This window comes from Misgurnus anguillicaudatus, chromosome 8, assembly GCF_027580225.2.
Source record: "Misgurnus anguillicaudatus chromosome 8, ASM2758022v2, whole genome shotgun sequence".
NCBI lineage: Eukaryota > Metazoa > Chordata > Actinopteri > Cypriniformes > Cobitidae > Misgurnus > Misgurnus anguillicaudatus.
The window spans coordinates 10,051,205-10,074,497 of record NC_073344.2 but is presented as its reverse complement, the minus strand read 5'-3'; the positions used below and the strand labels follow the sequence as shown (position 1 = coordinate 10,074,497).

The 23,293-nt window shown below is 37.6% G+C and overlaps 2 protein-coding genes across 4 annotated transcripts; both read left to right on the top strand.

The window, feature by feature from the left end:
* The first annotated feature begins 149 nt into the window (after positions 1 to 149).
* Positions 150 to 11,056, top strand: hsd17b7 (hydroxysteroid (17-beta) dehydrogenase 7). Its single transcript, XM_055214041.2, has 9 exons — positions 150 to 293; positions 886 to 1,089; positions 5,627 to 5,719; positions 5,809 to 5,923; positions 8,106 to 8,300; positions 9,513 to 9,617; positions 9,723 to 9,779; positions 9,973 to 10,071; positions 10,505 to 11,056. The coding sequence occupies exons 1-9, from the start codon at positions 259 to 261 to the stop codon at positions 10,622 to 10,624; spliced, it is 1,023 nt and encodes a 340-aa protein (XP_055070016.2). The 5' UTR covers positions 150 to 258; the 3' UTR covers positions 10,625 to 11,056.
* Positions 11,057 to 15,752: 4,696 nt separating this feature from the next.
* serbp1a (SERPINE1 mRNA binding protein 1a) lies at positions 15,753 to 21,306 on the top strand. 3 transcript variants are annotated; one of them, XM_073870280.1, is made up of 8 exons: positions 15,753 to 16,115; positions 17,300 to 17,483; positions 18,455 to 18,601; positions 18,684 to 18,758; positions 18,865 to 18,936; positions 19,188 to 19,359; positions 19,902 to 20,090; positions 20,237 to 21,306. In XM_073870280.1, exons 1-8 carry the CDS (start codon positions 15,860 to 15,862, stop codon positions 20,294 to 20,296), a joined length of 1,155 nt encoding a protein of 384 aa, XP_073726381.1. In that variant the 5' UTR covers positions 15,753 to 15,859; the 3' UTR covers positions 20,297 to 21,306. The 3 variants fall into 3 exon arrangements, with proteins under 3 accessions (XP_073726381.1, XP_073726382.1, XP_073726380.1); XM_073870281.1 differs by having other exon boundaries at positions 15,754 to 16,115; positions 18,687 to 18,758; XM_073870279.1 differs by having other exon boundaries at positions 15,843 to 16,115; positions 18,458 to 18,601.
* Positions 21,307 to 23,293: the final 1,987 nt, after the last annotated feature.

The window sequence follows — 23,293 nt, the reverse complement described above, 5'->3', positions numbered from 1 at the left end:
ATACTGAAAGATTAGGTTCATAGGTTTCTGCCGTCAAATACTGTTCGACGATTGGCTGATCTGGTCTGACTGTGGGTAAAGCGTGATTGGACAGAGTACATGTCACGTCACAGAATGAAAGCATGTGATTGGCGGATAGAAGTATGACATCCAATCACACCATGGCGGCAGTGCAAACTCCATCCGTACACATACCAACACCTGTGAAATATCACATCAGCGGTAGTGCATCATATTTTGTACGAATGTAAAGACAGAATGAAGAAAGTAGTGTTGGTAACCGGTGCAAACAGGTAACGAAATAGTTTTACGTCATGTTTTATACCGTGTTTTAAACCTCATGTTGGTAACGTAACGTTATCGTTGTTTAGAACTTTGCACCTCTTAGGAAAATTACAGTAAAAGTGTAACCACGTTTTATGGCGGATTGATTATTATGTGTATTATTAACGTTACCATAGTTGTGCTGCAAATATCATGGTTACTATGTTTTTTTGCTACAAATAAGTTACCATGGTTTTGGTGACTGACCTATAAACTTTTTAATTTTACATATTTACATGTGAAAAATATTTATTTAAGAACTTTACCTCAGTTTAAGTTTATTACTGTACTGCAGTTCTTTACAGCTGTTTTGCATTGTTCCAACGCAGCTTTACAGTAAATACATGTTAGTACAGACAGTAGAGACATAAGGAAAAACTGAAAATTCCAAAATTATGAAGGATTAATAATTGTCTGTGTAAGGGTAATAATTTCTAAACGTTGACTGAAATAGTGACATCTAAGTTACATTAAATAACAACCAGATCAGGAAATTGATTGATGTCAAATGACATATATGTGCACTGCATATAATAATCCTGTATGCATTCATGTGTTCAGTGGTATTGGTCTTGCCCTGTGTGAACGTCTACTGAGTCAGGATGCCCAGCTGCAGCTCTGTCTGGCCTGCAGGAACATGCAGAGAGCTGAGGCTGCCCGCCAGGCTCTTCTTGTGTCTCATCCTCAGGCTCACGTTTCTCTGCTACACTTAGACGTGGGTAACATGCACTCGGTTGTCACGGCTGCTGAAGAGTTCAAGAGGAAGTAAGAGATCCATGTCTGCATTTGTTTCATATACTGCATGTTTTGGTTGAGCTTATAGGGTAGATCACCCACAAATGACAGTTCTGAAACTGATTGATTAATATTGAAATTAAAATTTGATGGTCCTTATATTATAATTGGATTATGAGACTTTGCGGAGCTTATTGCTTTTATAAAACGGTTACTTCATGTGCATAGAAGGATTTTATAAAATAAAACGCAAATAAGTTGTAATTATATTAGTACAAATATTACTCTTCGCCTAACAAAGTAGTTCCTCAAAATCTGCAACAGAGCGGTTCCCAAACATCACAGACGGAGCAAAGAAACAATGAAAATATGATTATAAACTGGTGTTTATTTTCATAAATTAACATTAATGTAATTTATACATTAACATTTATATTTATATTGTGCAACTGTTGAAGTGTGGATCAAATATGTTATCGAACAAAAAACAAAGTTTCATCCTACCTTCATTTGTTCTCTTTTATCAGCTCTTAAATTTTATAATTACATTTTTGTGGAGATCAGATTCAGAGCGATAGGGGAGACCGGGGCTGGTTGTCTCACAGGTTGGTTGTCACACTGCTTATTCCAGACATACTACATGGCACTGTGGTACAATTTTGATATCAATCTGTTAGTCTTTAATAGCTTACTCATTTGCACTTGAAATTTTGCTGAGCAGACACAAAACATTGAGGTTAGGAGACATTTTTTTATTTTTATGGGTCAGAGTAAATTTTCATGTTGGTGTTGTTTTTGTGTTGAGATCTTGTATGATATTAGTCATTCAAAAACAAAACACTCATTAAAAAGCTAAAAGTAGTAGCTTTATTTTGAGTCATCTTTTAGTGATCAAGTTAAAGCCGTGTGGCAGCTAGCTTATCATGTTTGTCAAGAAGTCAGTTGGGGATGTTGTCACATAGCTTGCGGGGTTGGTTGTCACATAAGAATATTGGACATGTACACCTTTTAAGACTGTTTGTCTGTTTGTTTGTTTGTTTTTGTTTGCTGTTAAAATACAATAAATAAAGCATTAAATAAAGAGGTTTTAACACTAAAAATTATTTCATTTTATTTCTCAACACAGTAGACAATAGGCTTTATACCCAGCTGCACTACTTCCTGAACTTCAGCCAGCTTCTTGTTTCCTGTCTGCCATTATTGGACAAACTGATTAATCCAGGTGTGCCTGACCTCAGTAGTCACAACAACAATAATCAGACACACCTGGATTAATCAGTTTGTCCAATAATGGCAGACAGGAAACAAGGAGCTGGCTGAAGTTCATAGTGCAGATGGGCATAAAGCCTATTCAAGTAACTGATCACTCACTTTAATCCCATTGTTTAAATATAAGGGGCATTAATAACAACTATCATAGGGGTGGATTCATATTAAAACTTATTTGCAGTTTCTATCTTAAAAAACTAAAAAGTTACACATTATCTTTTCAGATCCCAATTTATCACCGAAATCCTATTGAATCACTATAGGGACGTGATGGGGTTGGTTGTCACATTGTGTCAGAGTGTCTTTGATGGTTAATTACTTTCTGTTACAATACATTTGAAAAGTAAAAAGTATACACATTTAAAGCCAAGACTCCAAAGTTTCATTTCATGTAGAAATTACTGCTGAAAGATTTTTTGAAGATGAGCAATTCATGCATGAGTAAAAATTGTGACAACCAACCCCGGTCTCCCCTACTCTAAACATAACGTTACACAGAGTTTGAACTGAGTGAATGCTTCAGTGTTTAACTTGTATAAAAGCGCCACCTAGTGGATAATAGCAGATTGGGATAATGGTCCTCAGGGAAACGATTTTCTCTTGATTGATGAGATTACGCAACAATATTTATTGACATTTATCTGGATATCGTCATTAATTGTGGAATTGTTGAAAAATTAAAATATGATTGAAGAATGTGGTGTTTATTCTCATAAATCAGTAGGCTACAGCAACAGTGACGCAGTGATACTATGTAATGCGGTCCGAACCAGAACTGCCCGTTTTATAATTTACTTGAACCTCCTAAGACCCAAGCTTTGGTTTGGCTTGCATTTTAGATTTCTTCCAGCTATTTGGGGTTAGGAAGAACAATTATTTTTCTAAGAACATGAAGCAGTCCATGTTTGTGTACAACAGGTTCCAGTTACATAGAAGTATTACGGTACATTCACACAGGGCGTAAGCGTTAACGCTTGACGGAAAGCTTGTATCAAGTGTGGCCAACGGCCAATCACAGTGGCCACAACACATGCTCTGGACTTCCTTAAACGTAATTGGCTGGCTCTGTCTAGGTTATTTGCATAAGGCGATCTGATTGGCTGATGCACGCGTTGCCGCTTGAAAAGTTGAGAAATGTTCAACTTCTTCTGACGCGGCGCCGACGGATCCACAATTCAGTTCGCCAACGCATGACATCACCCATTAATAGCGTCAACGCTTACGCCCCGTGTGAATGTACCGTTATGGTGCAGACAACAAAAAAATGTGATTTCCACGTATGTAAACACACCTGGGGCATGTTCAAGTTCAAACCGGTGCGCAATATTTTGCTACAGTTTCCGTGTTGAAAGACATGTTTCCTGGAAACAATGTGCAACAGGGTTTGAGATACGTTTTCTCTTGTTTGGTGGGTGCGTCAGAAGTGAAGTCCAATCGGCAGCAACATGTAAATAAACCACACAGTACTAAGAGACAGCTCGCCCAATGGGTCCAAGTTTGAATGTTCTCTTTCATTCTGGACGGCAAGGACAGTGACTGTAACATCAAGCGTATTTTACAGTATTAAACACGTATTTTATCAGGCTTTAGAAACATTCACAAAAATAACACAAAGAATGGCTTTCTCAGCTACCATAATCGCAACTCTTGCGTGATCAGAACATGGTGTTTAACGCATAACCATTTCTGTTTAAAAAACATTGTGCACATTTTGTCGGGGCTGAACGCAGCCCAGAAGGTTAAAGTACTCCATACCAGCAATAGTAAAGATCTTCGTTAGAGGAGTAGTTCACCCCAAAAGGAAAATTCTGTCATCGTTTGCTCACCCTCGTGTTGTTGCAAAACTGTATAATTTTTTATGAACCAAGCCAGTCATCAGCACCATTCACTTCCATAGTATTCTTTTTTTCCTACTGTGAAAGTCCATGAGGCTCATGATCGGTTTGGTTAAAAACATTCTTGAAAATATCTTCCGTGTTCATCAGAGAAAATCAATTTATACAGGTTTGTGGCAGCGTGAGAGTGAGAAAATGGTGACATAGATGTCATCTTTGGGTGAACTATCCCTTTAAATGATCAATGCTCAACACAAAGGATTTTAAAGGCGGGGTGCATGATTTTTGAAAAACAATTTGGAAAAAGGAGTCAGGCCGAGTACCAAAACACACTTGTAGCCAATCAGCAGTAAGGGGCGTGTCTACTAACCGACAGCGTTGCCTGGGTTGCGTATGTGTTGGGCAGGTCTATCAAAAGAAGGTCCAGATTCTATTGGGGTAGGGGCGTGTTTGTTTAGGTGATTTCAAATGTCAACATTGGCTTTCAGAGATCATGCACCCCGCCTTTAACATCTTCTTTTGCTGGGTACCCGGATACTCAAGAATTGCTGGCAATGATCTACAGCACTATCTACAGAATTATTAAAGTGTCCTATACCTAATGAATGAAGACATCAGACATAAATGGCAATCAGAATGGGACCAATGTCTAAATAATAAGGAAAAAGCATCATTTCTGTTTTGAAAATCATTGGGATGAAGTAATCTATACAAGATGCAGAATTGGACATTTAAAAATCACACATCAGTTTTTGTTTTCCGGAGAAAATCCTCCAACATGTTAATCTTGTCAAGAATTCAATGGCCATTAAACATATATTATATTACTTCTATTCCTGTAAGAAAACTTTTGTTTCTGTTGATACTTCCAAAAAGTTTTTAATCAAGTTAATCCAAACATAGTTCTACGATTTTTAGATTAAATTAATTTTAAAATCATTTTTAATCTTACTTCTTAGACTTTATTCTCGCCATGAATATAGCCTTAGATGCTTGTTTGGCATTTAAAAAAAAGATAGAAAGAAAGAAGTACTCCATACAGTAGATTTATGCTACTGGGAGCAGACTGAAATTTAAGTCGTTTATTAAAATCTTGTCCTTACTGCTCTTCAATCTTATTTGACCTTGTGCATATTCAGCTTCAACTATTGTTTTTACAACCTTCAATACAGTAAATTCTGTGCCAAAACATTCAGACAAAAAGAAGCCATTGAGTACAATTTGGATGCATGGTCGGATTTTTACATTGACATTTATGCATTTAGCAGACACTTTTATCCAAAAGACTTGCATTTCAGCCATACATTTTATCTGGGGGTTAAATAAATCCATTACTTATGCATTGCGAGCACAATGCTCTACCAACTGAGTGACAGATACAAAGATCATGAGTCGGAAAAATATCCTATGATGTGACTCAAGTATGGCTAAATGTAACTATTTACAACTATTTCTTCACACAGGTACAACAGATTGGACTATCTGTACCTCAATGCTGGAATCATGCCTAACCCCAAAGTAGACCACAAGGCTTTTTATAAAGGCTTGTTTTCCAGGTACATTTTGTGCATTGCTTTTCTATATATAAATGTGCTGTATAATAAAAAATTTGTTTGTGATATAGTCCATTGTGTTTACCCCACAGAAATGTGGTTCGTATGTTTGCTACGGGTGAGGGTATTCTGACTCAAGAAGATAAGGTCACACCCATTGGTTTGCAGGAGGTGTTTGCCACTAATCTTTTTGGTCATTTTCTCCTGGTAAGTTGCCAGAAGATGATAAAACTAGTTTGTTCTCTACTACACGTTCATTTAAACAAAGCGTATCATTAGCGCTTCTAGGCAAACTGGTATGTTTTGTACAGTAGACGACAACAAAGAGAATCCCGCACACTATCTGCAAAATCGTATCAAAGTGTATTTATTAGCATATGAATGATCTACACATACTGTATAAACGCCACAAAATTAATTTCACTGATGCCAACAACTTTCTTCCTGGCACCTGCCCTGATTAATAATTCATATGAATGTCTTTGATGCTACAGTTATTTCTGATCTGCGCAACCTTGTGCTTCCTTGTGAAGTGTTTTTGTTTGGTCATTCCTTTGTATGCACTACTAGGGCATCTGGTCAATAGCGTTGAAAGCTGAGATTGAGGTAGCCCCCATGCTTTTATACCATGGCACTGTTGTGGTTCAGGTGACTCTGACATTAAATTTGCAGTATATATGACACTGTGTGTCCTCAAAGGCCAGACAAGAAGTATCGATTTTCCGCTGGAATGACACAGACTTAGAAAACAGGATGGCTTGTTTTTCTAGTCATCTGTTTTTTGCTCACACATTTTTTTTATTAGTCAACAATTTAGTTTTGTGCTTTACAAATGAGTGTCACAGTATTCGGCTCAACTTTATATTAGGTGTCTTTAACTACCAGGTACTTGCATAAGAAATAAAACATTTAATACATTGTACTTATTGTGTATATGCATGTTGTTAAGGGTGAGGGGTAGGGTTAGGATCCAGAGTCCAATTAAATGTTAGATACATACTTTAAATGTAAATAGAAAGTAACAACATGTACATGTGGTCCTTATTTTTAACTTTTAAAAGTTCATGCTCTCACCCCACCAATATGTTTGAATAGTTGTGATATGTCTTTCAAAGCAAGAAAGCTTCAATGTGAATGAAGCACAATAGACAATGTACACTGAGACAACGGCTAAAGCAACACAAAGCAAGTCCGCTAGGTCAGTGGTTTTCAAACTGGGGGCTGCGAAATGGTGCCAGGGGGGCACCAGTTTTATGACATTTTATAAAATACATTCATTTATCATGAATTCTGTGTAATTAAACCTAAAAAAATAATAAGCCAACTAACCAACAGCACTACTAGCTATAATTTTATATGTTTTGTTTAATTAAAATATTACATTTTAAAACTGTTTTTGTCATAAATGTTCTTTCGGGGGGCCGCAAAAAATGCACTGTACATAAGGGGGGGGGCCGCACGCTGAAAAAGTTTGGGAACCACTGCGCTAGGTTACTCGGATCAGAAAAGACTGAAATAACTGGAACAAAGTTACCCTTTCAAGAAGCAAGTTTTATGTGTGTTGTGCATTTTTAAATGGTACAGTTTTTGCAAAAAAAAAGTCATTTGAGCAACCTCTATATATTGTAGGAACAATAAAAAAATTTGCACAGTGCGTTTTTATTGATATCCTAACACATTTAGGGGGTGAGAGTTGAACATTTAAAAAAAAAATTGACCCATTATAAGTGCCCGAGGCGGACTCTACTTAAGTATTTTTACTGTCTACATAAAAGTTCATTTTCCAAGTATTCGTATTTTATTAGTGTTTTTCTTTGGAAAACATACATTCCAAAGCATATTATCATAATTTTTACTCCACTACATTTCATAATTTCAAGTTTTTGGTTTATATTTAACATATAAGTACATAAATATTTTTTTACATTTTTATGTAATTAGGTATTAAATCAATTTTAATATGCAATATAAAGGAATACACAGTATGATTCTAGGCTTTAGAATGTAGTGAACATTTTTTAGTAAAGTAATTTTTTCCCAAGACAAACACTCTGATAAAGCACAAATGCTTGGAAAAATGTAACTAAAATACTTAAGTAGTGTCCACCTCTGATAAGGACCGCCCTAATGTACAAGATTGTTACAATCTATACATTTCTTCATGTATGAGTACATAGACACCTAATATAAAGTGTAATCTATTCCTACTGAACTATTTGCTATGCCTGTCGAGCTTCTCTCAACATCAGAGTATTTACCTAATAAATAATTCCCTCATGTTGTGTAATTTAACTGTAATTGCTTTATAAATGATGTCATACATTTAATGGTGAAATACTATAATATAATAAAGAAATATACATTTCATAGAAGTTTTGCTCTGTGACAGGTGAGGGAGCTAGAGCCCTTATTGTGTCAGGCAGACCGGAATTCTCTAGTGATCTGGACGTCCTCCAGTAATGCTCAACGAACAGCCTTTAGCCTGGATGACATCCAGCACCAGAAAGGCCGTGAGCCCTACAGCTCATCGAAATATGCGTCTGACCTGCTTAGTCTAGCATTAAACCGTCGCTACAACAGCCAAGTGAGTAAAGCCTTCGTGCCCATCCTAACTTAAAGGAACAGTATGTAAGAAATTTATATCAATTAATCATAAAATGGCCCTATTATGTTACTAGACATTAAGAAATCATTTTCATTTCAAAAACGTATATCACCCACAACAGTGGTCTGGCCAATATATTGTCATTTAAAACGTGGAGTTGCAGCCCTCAACTGATGTTTATGTTGTCATTTTGTCTATTGGCCACTAGTTGTTTGATTGCAGTACCAGTTTTAGCCACAAGTTTTGTGATTGCAGTACCAGTTTTGGCCACAATCCTACATACTGTTCCTTTAAGTGCCTTCTTCACAGTTTCTTCATTGTTGCATAGAGTAAGGTCCAGATAGCCTGCGTTGGTGAGAAAAGTTATGTTTTGCAACAATGTAATTTTTAAAAGTATGTTTCCTCAGTACAATATATAATAAAAAAAAATTGTGTGAGCTTTTTATTTATTTTCATGTTTAAAGGACAAGTTCGGTATTTTACACTTAAAGCCCTGTTTTCAGATTGTTTATGATGAAATAGAACGGTTTTGACTGAAATTTGGACATATGATGCTGGCCCGAGAATTACTCCGCGCCGGGAACTTTGTTTGTATTCTTGCAATTGGCAAAGGTGGATTATCGCCACCAGCTGGGCTGGAGTGTCTATTATTTAAGCTCTCACGGAAGAATGTACGGGTGTGAGGCGTTTGGAAAAATAGGTCCACAAGTTTACCACGAATGCTAAAACACCTGTTGGAAAGCATCTTTTGCAGCGATTTTTGTATGAGCATATCATTGAACACCCCTGACCACTCGGTGAGTTTCACGTCTTTGTAAACAAAAGTTTAATGCATTTTAGGAAGGATTGTTCCAGTGCACCTATACACACATTGTAGAGGTGGGAGGTGAAACAACAAACACCCAAAAATTCTCGGGGCAGCCGCATATGTCGAAATTTCAGTCAAAACCATTCTATTTCATCATAAACAATCTGAAAACAGGGCTTTTAGTGTAAAATACCGAACTTGTCCTTTAAATTTAATTTTACAGAATTTGAATAAGATCTTTGACTTTTCGCTGCCTTTTTATATGATCACATTCCAAAAACTTCAAAACATATTATTTAAGGTTTTATTATTAATAATTATTTGACTAATAATTATATTATGGTTATCTGAGTTAGTAATAAACAATAATAGTTTGTTTACAGGGTTTGTATTCTTCAGTGATATGCCCTGGATTGGTGATGACGAACCTTACTTATGGCATTTTACCCTCATTCTTCTGGACCCTTATCTTGCCAATAATGTGGCTGGTATGTCACCAAATTGCTGTTGTTTATGAGTATCAATTACATAGCAAAGTACAAAAGTAGGTCGTAATTAATGTCTGTTTACCTTTGTGTGTCCCGTTTCATCAGATAAGGATATTCACCAATACTTTTACCCTTACTCCTTATAATGGAGCAGAAGCATTGGTATGTACTAGTCCAGACAACCCAAAATATGCATAGCTTCCCTTCAAACAAACACTATTAACAAAACAAAAGATGTTTTGCAGGAACAAAAAAGCATGAAACCAATAAGATCATTCAGCTTTATTCGTTATTAATATTGCCTGTGCATTATTTTCTCTAGTGCTGATTTTCATCCATTGATTTTATTACACAGTTTTGGCTGTTCATGCAGAAACCTGAGTCACTGGACCCGATGGCTAAATACCACAGTTTGACCTCTGGGCTTGGAAACAATTACACCCAGCCACACAAGGTCAGAACAGACAGTTGCCTACAGCTTTGTACTCGGCTTGTTTATACCTATTTTAGTCACAGGTTTCAATTCTAAACAAAATGGTAGTTATACTGTATATGAAGAGTTTGGTTCCAAAACCAGACATTTTTTATATTATTATGTTTTTATTGTGGTACTTAGCTGTATTTTTTAGTTATGCAGGCTTAAATCAAAACAAACCAACTGCAATTTGATTTATATTAATAGGAATGCACAATCAAAAATAAGATTTTTGAAAAATTTAAAAAACAAGAGTTATCTGGTTTTGGAACCAAACTCTTCATATTAAGCTATTGTCAGAAATATAGACGTTAAGTTGTTGGTATTTTTTATCAGTTAATCTATACTTCATGGGATTCATTAGCAATGCTGTAATACTTTACATAATTTGACTGTCTTTTTGTGTTTCCAGATGGATATTGAAGAAAACATGTCAGAGGCTCTCTATGTAAAATTGTTAGAACTGGAAGATACAGTGCGGGAGAAACTAAAAGAGGAGCATATCAAATCAAAAAGCTTTGAGGCACGTTGAGGACAAAAATGAAAGCCCAAATCTGTCATGTATTTTATCATTTGTTGTAGGCTTCTCCCAAAGTGCTTACTTAAAAGGAAAACTGGTAACATTTTACAATAAGGTTTGTATTTGTTAACAATTAGTTACATGCATTAGCTAACATGAACTATCAATGACAAATACTTTACAGCATTTATACATCTTCGGTCATGTCAATTTCAGCACTTACTAATACATTTTTAAAGCGATGTAACTGTCAACATTAGTTAATGCACCATAAACAACATGAATAACTGTATTGACATTAACTAACATTAACAAGAATTTATAAATGCTAAAACTACACTCACCTAAATGATTATAAGGAACACCATACTAATATTGTGTTTGACCCCCTTTCGCCTTCAGAACTGCCTTAATTCTACATGGCATTAATTCAAAAAGGTGCTAAAAGCAATTGCTAAAAGCAATTTGAAATGATTCGAGCTTTGTGACATGGTGCATTATCCTGCTGGAAGTAGCCATCAGAGAATGGGTACATGGTGGTCATAAAGGGATGGACATGGTCAGAAACAATGCTCAGGTAGGCCGTGGCATTTAAACGATGCCCAATTGGCACTAAGGGGCCTAAAGTGTGCCAAGAAAACATCCCCCACACAATTGCATTAATGAGAAATTGAACAGGTGTTCCTAATAATCCTTTAGGTTAGTGTATATTGTTCATTGTTTATTCATGTTAGTTAATGCATTTACTAATGTTTACTAATACAACCTTATTGTAAAGTGTTAGCGGAAAACTATATATAAAGAGTATATATTAGTGTGGTGTTATAGATTATGTTTATATACTTTTTAAATATCTTAAGTTTTTAACTTTGGTGAGAAGTCCTCCTTGCCTTTGAGGGAATTGAGCCAAAATCCTTACAAGTTGTCATAAGGGACCCTAAATATGCTTTATCATCATGTTCCAGTGAATGATAGTGTCTGTGAAATTATTTTTATGGCTGTTATCACTCTTTATTCACTTGGCACAGTGCAAACTGTATGTTTCAGTTGTTTGTTTTAAAGGGGACATATCATGAAAATCTGACTTTTTCCATGATTAAGTGCTATATTTGGGCCCCCAGTGCTTCTATCAACCTAGAAAATGTGAAAAAGATCAGATTTGGCTCTTGTGATGTCAGAAGGGGGTCTTATTATAATAATAGCGCCCCTAAATCTGCACTATCCCACCACGGCACTGCCATTTAGTGCAGAGATCAACTCATTTGCATTAAAAATGCACGCTCAAAAAAAAATTTTTGCTCACACCTACAAAGTGGGAATTTTAACATGCTATAATAAATTATCGGTGGGTTTTTTTGACCTAAAACTTCGCATACGTACTATGGGGAAACCAAAGATTTATTTGACATCTTAAAAAAGTCTTGTGAAATGTCCCCTTTAAGATGTTAGGCTGTTTGACAACATTTTAGAGACTACTCATTATACGGAAATGTGTTTGTGTCATTCAATTAAAACACTATGGAGTGGCTTTTCCGGCCAAGGCTTATCCTAGTCCCAGACTAAAATTCATGTTTGAGCTGCCTTCATTAAAAAACATCTTGCACTGACATATCTTAAAGGAAAACAATATTTTACGATGTTCTTACCTCAACTTGGATGAATTTATACATACCTCTCTTTTTCGGTGGATGCATATTTGATCTTTGTGCAGCGCTTCTTGAATGTGTTGGCATTTAGTCTAGCCCCATTCATTCCTATGGCTCCAAACTAGTTTTATTTTGTGCCACTACACTTACTCGTGTAACTACTCATGTAACAGTCTTTAAATAGGGAAAAGAAGTGTTTGGTGGCTTATAAATTATTCCCTGTTTGGATCCTAAGGAATGAGTGGGGCTGGGCTGGGTGCTGGCACATTCGTGGGGCGCTGTACAAAGATTGAAGGTGCACGTATTGAAAAAATATAGGTGGGTGTTAATTTGTCTAAGTTGAGGTAAAAACATAGTAAAATATTGAAAAACAGTGGTGTTTTCCTTTAACATATATCAGGGTCATTGTTTTGTCTTAAGACACACACTTGTTTTTGTAAGGTTTGTTAAATGTCTTTAAAACGACTTAAATGTCCTAATATAACGAAGGTGTAGTCCTGGCTTAATTTAAACCTTTTCCGGGAAACCGACCCGACATGTAAAATAAGCTCTATTTTATCTCAATGTAAAGCAAAGACTCAAAAATGAAAGCTGCAATAACAGTTTATTTAACTAAAAGCATTAATTGACAAACTTGACAAGGTCTAACTGTCTCCAGTGGAGTCTTTAGTAGACTGCAGGGGTACTTATGGGTTGTCGTAATGATGAAGATTAAAGAGATGCACTTCACCTGTCAAAAAACATTCATACTTTAATCAACTTTGTGATTTTTATCTAACAGATAAATAAGTTAAGCCATTTTTCCCGCAAAGACATTAAAATAACACAATGTATCTTTAATGTCAAGGTAATTTAGGTAGCCTATATTAGAAATACTGTATGAGTGATTTTAATATCATGTATAAAACACTGAATGTCAATCTTACCTTAAAGCTGGAGTGATTTGCTCATTGTACCACTGCAGTTTTAAAATTTTTCAGGAACTCTGTTAATATTTGTACTGTGAGCTGTCAAATTAATCCACAACATGGGACGATGCGATGTAACACCTCTGTGGCGGCTGATCTGTGCATTCGCAGCTCGCTATATACGGCGTATAAATCAGATCAGTTGTGCGCACTTCTTCCGGATCTGCAAATATTTGTTGCAAAGGGACTTGTGAAAAGTCGTACTCTGTTTCTTCTCCGATGCCACTGAGTTTGGGGTTGCAGAATGCCCACACCATGCCGCAAAAGTACACAAAAAACGCTGACATCACCAAAAGCATGAGCGCGTACGACTCAATCATCGCCTCCGTCACAACATTCGGCATCTCTGTTGCGCGTGACACAAGCGTTTGTACACAGCAGCAATGTCCAAACAAACTTGTCCTCACATAATCACAGTCATCTACTGTACTTCAGCCCTCTAACGCTGACCTGCTTGGGCAACAACTGATTTTCATAAATTGGTTATGACAGTGTGTAGCCTACACAATACATCAATCATGCCATGTATACCTCCAAATAGCTTCTGCGATACGGAGGATATTGTCTCTGTGAATCTTCATCAATCTTCAGTGATTTTTAGTCCTCACAATAGGACTTCCTCTGTCAATATACATTTCATTTGTTCAAAAAGGCAATTGTTAATGTTTTACCAAATTAAAATTTTGTCATATATGAATAGCCTATATTAGAATGATTTTTTTTCATGACACCTTGTAAAAATTAGATTAAGAATATTGACTTGTTTTCTAATAATCAAAGACAATTTCCCACTTAAACTTTGTTGTGGAACCATTCAGATACTCCAGAATCAATTCCACAAAGCACTGATCTTGAGAAGGCCCATAGGTGGGCTATGAAGGCTTTCAATTTGCTCCATTACCGTAAGGATTACTAGTATCCTATTTTCATTTTTCTTTATTTTTTTAGTCCTGATGTTTAATGGGTGGATGTGGGATGGTGGGGTTGATGTGTGATACAAGTTATTACATAAGATTTCTATATTATTGTAAAATATTTGGTATGCTTTATTGAAAATAAAAAAATACTAAATGACAAAATGTATATTAACAGTAAGGAGTATAGGCTACTTTCATAAGGCATAAGATAAACTGGTAGGGGTGGTTTCCCGAGCAGAGTTTAGATGCAGGACTAGGCCTTATTTATATTAAAGAACACCAAATGGTCACAATTTTACATTTCTTTTGGTGTGTGTGTATTAGTACATGATATGCAAAAGGTACATACCCCAATGTAAACGATGACGCGAGTTATCGTCTCCAACGTAAATCTCTTTTCTGGAACTACAACAAACACACGGATTGTAGGCAACAATTTACTTCCTGGGATTGGTGATGTAGACAAGATCGACATTATCATAATTCCTCCCGCTTCGGATTCACAGCCTGTAATTTAACTCCTGTTAGCATTGCATTGTGTGCGAATCTTTCAAACATGGTAAGGAGCGTCACATTTCTGGCTGCTGTCAGAGGTATTCAGACCAATCACAACGTACAGATTAGCTGGCCAATCAGGGACACAGAGCTTTTCAAATCTGTGCGTTTCAGAAAGAGAGTGAAATCTGGAGCTACAAAAATATACAGTATGTGGAAAATAATGTGTTTTTTTAACCAAAAACCACACTAACACATTGTATTGTACCAAATACACAAAATAACATTGTTTTTAGCAATGAAATAGGTAGATATTTTAGGAATGTTTTTAACCGAACGATCATAAGCCCCATTCACTTCCATATAGGAAAAAATAATACTATGGAAGTGAATGGGGCTCATGATTGGTTTGGTTTCAAACATTCTTTCTTTGTGGTAATCCGAACAAAGAAATTTATACAGGTTTGTAACAACATGAGTGTAAAAAAATAATGACAGAATTTTCATTTTCGGGTGAACTATTCCTTTAAAGTGTTAAAATAAGAAGGACAAATTATATAAAATATTTGTGATATAATTATGTGATCTCTCTGGACTCTGGAGTAGCTTTTAAGTGGCAACAGTCAGCAAAGTACCGTAACAAAAAGGTATCTTTACCTTTAACTTTTAAATATTTTAAAGTGCGACTAACAAATGTAGTTTATTGTTTGACCGGTGACTGTGAAAATTGTTCTCAATAACTTCAAGGCTGAGCATGCCTTTGAGGGTTAGGGTTTGGTTTTAATTTATTAATTTAGGTAGGCTATTATTCGAGATATATAACTCAACTCCCAAGAGAATCCTAGCTTTGCAACTTATAAATAACTTGCAACACATTTTTAGTCACACAGACTGTCCTGTTACACTTGATAGGGTTATTCCAGTAGTTCAGTTATTTTGAGCTGTTTAGAGTAAGCCTGTGCTTTTCAGTCATGGAGTCATATAACTATGTGTGAGTATGTAATGTAACAGACACTGACAAATGTTTTAGTGGGTCTCAAAACTGCCTGAGTCAAGTTGTGTGACTACATGTCCCATGCGCCTTTGCGCTCCGAGTCCCGGATGTCAACCGCGCCGGAAGAGAAGCGCGAGTCTTTCCCAGCCATCTTGTGGCAACTAGCAGCGAAGTGCTCGCCCAAGCCCCGTAGAATCGGAGGAGAATCCTGCTGAAAGGGCGCCATCATGCCCGGCCATCTGCAAGAAACGTTCGGCTGCGTCGTAACCAATCGGTTCGACCAGCTATTGGATGACGAAGAGGATCCGTTTGAGCTGTTAAAGCAGGCAGAAAATAAGAAGAAGGACCCGGCCGTTCCCGGTGCCGCCAAGACCGCCGCACAGGCTACAAAACAGGCCAAAAAGGAGTCACAGAAAGACAGAAAAATCGCACAAACCGAGAAGAAAGAAGAGACGCCAGCTCCCGTCCCTCTCAAGAAAGAAGGTAAATGCTGCTTGAAACAGACTCGTTATTTATCCTCACTTTACCTCAGCGATCAGTCTGCAAAAGGCACTGCTAACATGAGGTCACGCACATCACTATTGTTAGCCGACTGCCTGACAACTCAACAACTTTGATCTTTCTGCGCAAAATGCGTTTTATATACATACTTGGTTTGCAAGTGACGCACGTTGTTGAACCTGTTGCTGTGTAATTGTGTTGTAGATGGTCACGATGAAGGCCCAATGTGTTACGATCGTTAATTAGCGTGCGATTGTTAAATATCGGGGAAGTCGAATCTAGTGCCTGCTTAAAAAACACGCTTTTAGATTCAGGAGACTGTGTACTGACAGGTTTTGAAAGCGTGGGGAATTTTAGGAGCACGGTTTGTGAGGACACAGAAAGCACGCTGCTTAGAGCTCGTGCAGTAACAGCGCCAACCTCGTGTCTGAACAAACAGAGGGGTTGTCCGTATCGAACATGTCACGTATAGTAAATCACCTCATTCTAGTTTCCGACAAAAAAAATAATAATTTTCTTTACTACTTTTATTGCTACTTACTGAAGTATTAGCACCGCTTTAACTTTAATGTCTGGTGTAATACTTAAAGTTCAATCTAGTAAGCCTCTTAAGTGTAGCAAATGTTGAAGGGAATGTCAAAGTTTTAGGATTTCCATCGCCCTGTTAAAATTATTTGGATGAAGTACTAGGCACAGCGGGATCACGAACAGGTGCGCGCGCAGGCGCGACATCTTGCGCGCGATCAGCTGTTGGGGTGCGCGAAAAGTGTCTATTTCGGTAAGCGGAAGGTGGGATCTGTCAATCACTTAAGGACCAAACCATTATTATTAAGACCCACAATGTGGAGTTAATGGCTTTGCTAGTATAAAAACTAAGTTTATTAAATCACGACTAGTATTTTATTGACGTCGAGCCAATTAAACAGTACCCTTTATCTTTACACAAAGTTTCCCCTTCAGGGCGTTTTAGTCTTGCCCATAATTAAAGTTAAGCCTTTCTTAACTTTTTCATGACTTGTTTTGCTCTTTTGACCACATTACACTTACATGCAATTATAAAATGACGCACACCCTAATTTTTATGTTTAAAAAAAATTAATTTGTGTTTTTTTATTGTTATGGCTTAAAGTACCCTTAATTTATCTATTGTTATGTCTGTTTTAAAGGTATGAGAAAAATGGGCCGCAGGCCGGAACAGCCGGGTCAAACAGGGTCCCAACAGCAGGGGGGTCAGGGGGAGGCTCGTCCCCCAGCAGAAAGGCGGCCTGACAGGAGGCCACCACGTGAGCGACGCTTTGACAAACCTGCTGATGACAAACCTGCTGAGGGTGGAGAATTTTCTGTAGAGAAGTGAGTCAATTGACCTGCTTTATGTCGTAATACACAAAGTTGAATGTTGGTGTTATCAGGTGTATTATATGCAGACATTTAAATGCTTTAATTTTTCTGCGTTTTTATTTAAAAAAGGTATTGAGTGTAGTTGTCATGGTTTTATATTTACATTTAAAGGGACATTCCACTTTTTTTTTTTTTTAAATATGCTCATTTTCCAGCTCACCTAGAGTTAAACATTTGATTTTTACCGTTTTGGAATCCATTCAGCTGATCTCCGTGTCTGGCGCTAGCACTTTTAGCATAGCTTAGCACAATCCATTGAATCTGATAAGACCATTAGCATCGCGCAAAAAAAAACCCCAAAGAGTTTTAATATTTTTCCTATTTAAAACTTGACTCTTCTGTAGTTACATCGACGGAAATTAAAAGTTGTTTTTTTCTAGGCAGATATGGTTAGGAACGATACTCTCATTCTGCCGTAATAATCAAGGACTTTGCTGCCGTAACATAGCTGCAGCAGGCGTAGTGATATTACACACTGCCCGAAAATAATCCCCTGTCATTGAAAGTAACCAAGGGGACTATTTTTGAGCAGTGCGTAATATCACTACTATCAATAATATCACTAATATCACAAAATCGCAGCTTTTGGTTTTCTGTCGGTCTTGGTGCACGATGTGGCTGCAGAGGAGTCAAGTTTTGAATGGGAAAAATATTGAAACTCTTTGGTTATTTTTTTGTGCGATGCTAATGGTCTAATCAGATTCAATGAATTCTGCTAAGCTATGCTAAAAGTGCTAGCGCTAGACCGGGAGATAAGCTAAATGGATTTCAAAACGGCAAGAATCAAATGTTCAACTCCAGAGGAGCCGGAAAACGAGAACATCCTCAAAAAAAGCGGAGTGTCCCTTTAAATCAAAAAGTCTGTAGAAATTAACTTTTTATTAATTATCTAGATCATGTCTAACTATTAGATCTTCCCATAGCAGGGGTGCCGGTGGTGAACGGCCGTTCCGAGGTCGTGGAGGTGCCAGAGGAGGGCGTGGAGGCCGGGGCAGAGGTATCGGCAGGAATGACGGCTTTGACTCGCGTGGCAAACGCGAGTTTGACAGACACAGCGGCAGCGACCGGTCGTGAGTCATTTGCGTCCACTTATTGCCTTCTAATAGACCTCTGCTGTGACATATCAAAGCTAAGTGTTAATTTTTGTTTCAGCAGCCTAAAACCAGAAGAAAAGCGTGGAGGGAGCGGATCTCATAACTGGGGCACTGTTAAGGATGAGTTGAGTGAAGAACTTACATTAATGCTTGCTGAAACAAAATTGCATACTCGAGTCAAGACTTCAAACCTGTTTTTCCCCTAAAAATTAAAAGTGTTTTTCTCTGTAATTGAGTGAGCTTGACCAATCAAATGTCACCGAGGATAACCCTGAGGGAGAGGAGCACCCACCTGCTGATTCGGAGAACAAGTGTGTACACTTCAGCTCTTTAATAGCACAACACTGCTGAGTCATTGCTTACCATTTGTTTCCATATGTTACCACCTAGCTTTAGATTGATTTAGGGACATTTTCACACATTTTTGGCTTTTTCCAGTTTATGTTTCCAGTAGTGGTAGATGGGAAAGACTTTTCCTAATCATCTAATTGGAATTCCTTCTGGATAAACTATCTGGAACAAGGGTTTGTTGCTCTAACTCCCAGATGTGATGTTCTCACAGGGAAAATGAAGCTGAGGAGGTTAAAGAGGAAGGTGCTAAGGAGATGACTTTGGATGAATGGAAAGCCCAGCAGGACAAAGAGAGAGCCAAGGTGGAATTCAACATCCGCAAGGCCAATGAAGGAGCCGACTGGAATAAAGGATACGTTCTGCATAAATCTAAGGCTGATGATGTACGTAAAACAACAGCGTTTGTGTCCATAAACCGTTTTATTGTTTTCACAAATTTTTGCTTTGAAGTAGGGTCATTAAAGGGGACATATTATGAAAATCTGGCTTTTTTCATGTTGAAGTGCTATAATTGGGTCCCCAGTGCTTCTATCAACCTAGAAAATGTAAAAAAGATCAACCCAGCTACATAGTTTTGGTAAACCATTTTCTGCAAGCATGTGAAAAAATGTTAGGTTTTGAAATTTGGCTCCCCTTGTTATGTCAGAAGGGGATCTGCACTATCCAACCACGGCACTGTGTCAGCTCGTTTGCATTTAAAAGGACACACCCAAAAACGGCAAATTTTTGCTCACACCTACAAAGTGGCAATTTTAACATGTTAAAATAAATTATCCGTATGGTATTTTGTACTAGAACTTTACATACATACTCTAGGGACACCAAATATTTATTTTACATCTTAAAAAAGTCCTGTGAGATGTCCCCTTTAAAAAGACAAAGTTAGAATACCTTTATAGTATTTTTCATGTTTGTCTTTTTGCAGCCGTCTGCTATCGATGAATCTGGGGATCACCACTTCCGCAAGCCTGCTAATGACATCACATCTCAGCTGGAGATTAACTTTGGTGACCTTGGCCGCCCAGGGCGTGGACGTGGAGGGCCACGAGGTGGCAGAGGAAGTCGCGGCGGGGCCAGTGCTCCTAGACCACCTCGTGAACGCAGGCCAGACAAGGCAAAATCCCTTTACAGTACTGTTATGTTATTGCAGGTAATTATGGAAAACTGTATAAAACAATGAACATGCATCTTTAAAAACAACATTCAGTGTCATGCATTGTAATTCAACCTTTATAATGACTCTCTGTTTGATTTTTCTAGGCAAGTGGAGTATCTGTCCCTAATGTGGATGACCCAGAGGCTTTTCCAGCCCTGGCTTAAGCTGCTCCGGTGGTGCTTAATTCACCCAGGAGGGTCGCTCCTCCCTGGGTCCTTGTCTACGAGGCTTGCATGTTAACGGATCCTTCAGCAGATGAAATGATGGAAGACTGTCATCCATGCCATTTATCCTTAAGGACTGAATTTTACCATTTTAGAAAAAAGGTGGAAACATTTAAAAAATAAAAAAAAATGAAAAGAAAGGACTTCTTGCTATTCCGAAGCAAATTATTGGTTGAGGTTTTGTATTTAGAAACAAGGTAGCAGGGATGTTTTCATACAGTGTTTCTTTAGTTGTTTTACTTTTATTTTCAGAATTTGCGCATTGTTAATGGATACTTTTTGTACTGCTGCTTGAAAATATGCATTTCCAAAAATAAGTGTGAAAAGCCCACCGGGTTATTTTATGGTGTCCCTAAGCTTGCTTGCTTTTTACACACATGCCTCAACAAAAGGCAGCCCATTTCAGGAATTGTTAACAAGAGCATACAATCTATCAGTTTATTTCATTACATCACTAAGAGAGATTAACAGCAGTTTAGTTCTGATCATAATGGGATTGAAGACCACCGTTTCCCTGAAAGTATGCCTTTAAGCAGCATCGAATTGGATTGTAAAATTTATGATTCATACTATAATGCTAAGGTTTTGATGCATTCAGTTGCACTTGCCACAAAACATGTTTTTTTTCCAAATGACCACTTTAAAGTTTAATATGCCATCTTTTGACATCATTGACTCTGGAAACTCAGGATAGGACACATTAAATTAGCATATCAACAAGCAAGTTTACACATCGCACTCCTGTTTACTTAAATAAATGTGAGCCAGGTTATAAATAAATTCTGTCATTTTCTTTTTACCCTTGCTTATTATGGTAGCACTACTGCTGTTTTGATTGAAAGAAACACCTTCTTGTTCAGTTTGATTAACTGAGTGCTATGGTAATGTGTGAATTCCAACCCTGCTATTAGACCTCGGTCAATAATTAAAAGATGGTCGATTCATACCAAGCTGTTGTGTGGACTTTTAACTTTAAAGATGGACTGTTTTTTACTTGTGTTGGGTTGTTTCAACCTATGGTTGGGTCATATACACTAGTCATTATTTGAAGTGGATCAAAGCTGTCCTAAGACAAGATTTTAAGAAATTGAAAGGTTTTGATGCACTTAACATGTTGACAAGTGTATATTTGTTATGGTTGGGTCAAATACATTTTTTAATTATTCCAATGGTTGGGATTTTCCCCTTTTGACCCAATCATGTGTTGAAAAATATTCTAGCATTTTTTTATGTATGTGTATATGCACATAATTTAGTTAAGTCAACATATGTACACTGTCTAAAATAGCAAGAAATGTTAGCTAAACTGCATCAAGGTTCTGGGTTGAGAAATTGCCCAAGAGTTGCACTTGCCAAGGGTGTAAAGTGATTATGCGCTTGCTAGGGAAAGTATTAATTTTCAATTGCCCAAAATTAGGAATTTGTTCTAAAACCACCCACATATAAAATGTGTGTAACGTCTATGTTTAGCATGTATGTAAATCCAGGTAAAAAATAAAGTAAAGGGGTACTTAAATGTACAAAAAAATATATATTTAAGGGTTTGGGGGTCTAAAGCTATTTCATGCATTCTGACTTATAAACACTGTTTATGAGTTGGATGTTAAACAGATAAAAGTATCAAAAAAGCACTTGAATGTTTGACAAAAGTATTTCTGAGGCGAATGCACTTCGACTGGGTTCGTACAAAATGTTGCACTTCATGTGGATTATCGGTCTTGTGTCCTTCAATTGCGCGTGCTCGCTTAGTCTACAAGTGCGTAGGGTGTCCCATCCATCATTTTAACACTCCAAAGTGTGCTCATTAGCACCCTAATGCTGCGTTCACACCAAACGCGAATAGAGCGTCTGGCGCGAGTGATTTCAATGTTAAGTCAATGTAAAGATGTTTTTACATGCGCCTGGAGGTCTTGCGACACAAATGAGGTGAATTGACGCGCGAATGACATGAATTCGAGTCTGATGCCCTAGTTGAAAAATTTGAACTTTGGCGTCAATTCACAGCACGTTAACCAATGCTGTGGCGGCAGGCCCGTAGTCACTCCTTGCCCCTCCCAAAAGAAGTGGATTTCGGCTTGGACACGTGTCAATTTCGCTTCAAATGCTTGTATTTTACACTCGTCTATTTTGCTCTAGACGCGCAAATGCATTCAAAATGTTCAAGCGCCAAACTAGACGCGAATTTGATGCTCTATTTGTGTTTGGTGTGAGCCCAGAATTAGGGGCCATTCACGTTGCGCCTAAAAACGCGTGGACTTGCGGCATTCTAAAAAGTTGAAATGTTTTTAACTCGATGCGGGCATGCCTGGAAAAAAACTAGCGCGTTGCACCGTGTCGGTTCCATTATGAGTGCGAGTACCGCGTGCCTTCATTTGAAATAACAAACTTGAGCGCGCAAAAGATGTGATATGTGAATCACCCCTTAATGCGGTCTTCGGCGTGACGCTCGAGTCTATCCTAAAATGCTCCCTCCTAAAATGCTGAGGAAGTCCATAAGTCTGGAGTGTGCCATTTGGGACAGGACCTTAAGCATGTTCAGCTTCCCAAATAACCCAGCATTATGGAAATAATGCATGTAGTTTGTTTATCCGAAGTAGCAGCGGAGTTGTGCAAGTGTGTTTGTTCAACGCTAGATTTCGTTGAAATGGGGAGATCCCAACTGGGCCATGAATCACAGGAGGTAAGTAAAACTGCATCAATTGTCTGTTTTGTTGGCTATTGTCTCGTATGTGCATAAAATGTAAATGACATGAACATGTATGGAAGTTGTCCAGACGAGGTAGTGGGATAATGATATAAAAAAAGTATAGTTCTACTTTTACCTTATCCAATAAATACCCACACTTGTGGTCTTTGCCACTCGAGAGCGCGCGTACGCAACAGGAAGTGTGCAAGACAACTTTTTGGAAAGGTTTTGATCCACTTCAAATGTTGACT

Excerpts from the sequence above, each read along its gene's own strand:
- hsd17b7 (XM_055214041.2), top strand. The coding sequence starts at position 259 with ATGAAGAAAGTAGTGTTGGTAACCGGTGCAAACAG. Across the intron at positions 5,720-5,808 it reads TATAAAGGCTTGTTTTCCAG|AAATGTGGTTCGTATGTTTG; the intron begins GTACATTTTGTG and ends TTTACCCCACAG. Across the intron at positions 8,301-9,512 it reads ACCGTCGCTACAACAGCCAA|GGTTTGTATTCTTCAGTGAT; the intron begins GTGAGTAAAGCC and ends GTTTGTTTACAG.
- serbp1a (XM_073870280.1), top strand. The coding sequence starts at position 15,860 with ATGCCCGGCCATCTGCAAGAAACGTTCGGCTGCGTCGTAACCAATCGG. Across the intron at positions 19,360-19,901 it reads ATAAATCTAAGGCTGATGAT|CCGTCTGCTATCGATGAATC; the intron begins GTACGTAAAACA and ends GTCTTTTTGCAG. Across the intron at positions 20,091-20,236 it reads GTGAACGCAGGCCAGACAAG|GCAAGTGGAGTATCTGTCCC; the intron begins GCAAAATCCCTT and ends TGATTTTTCTAG.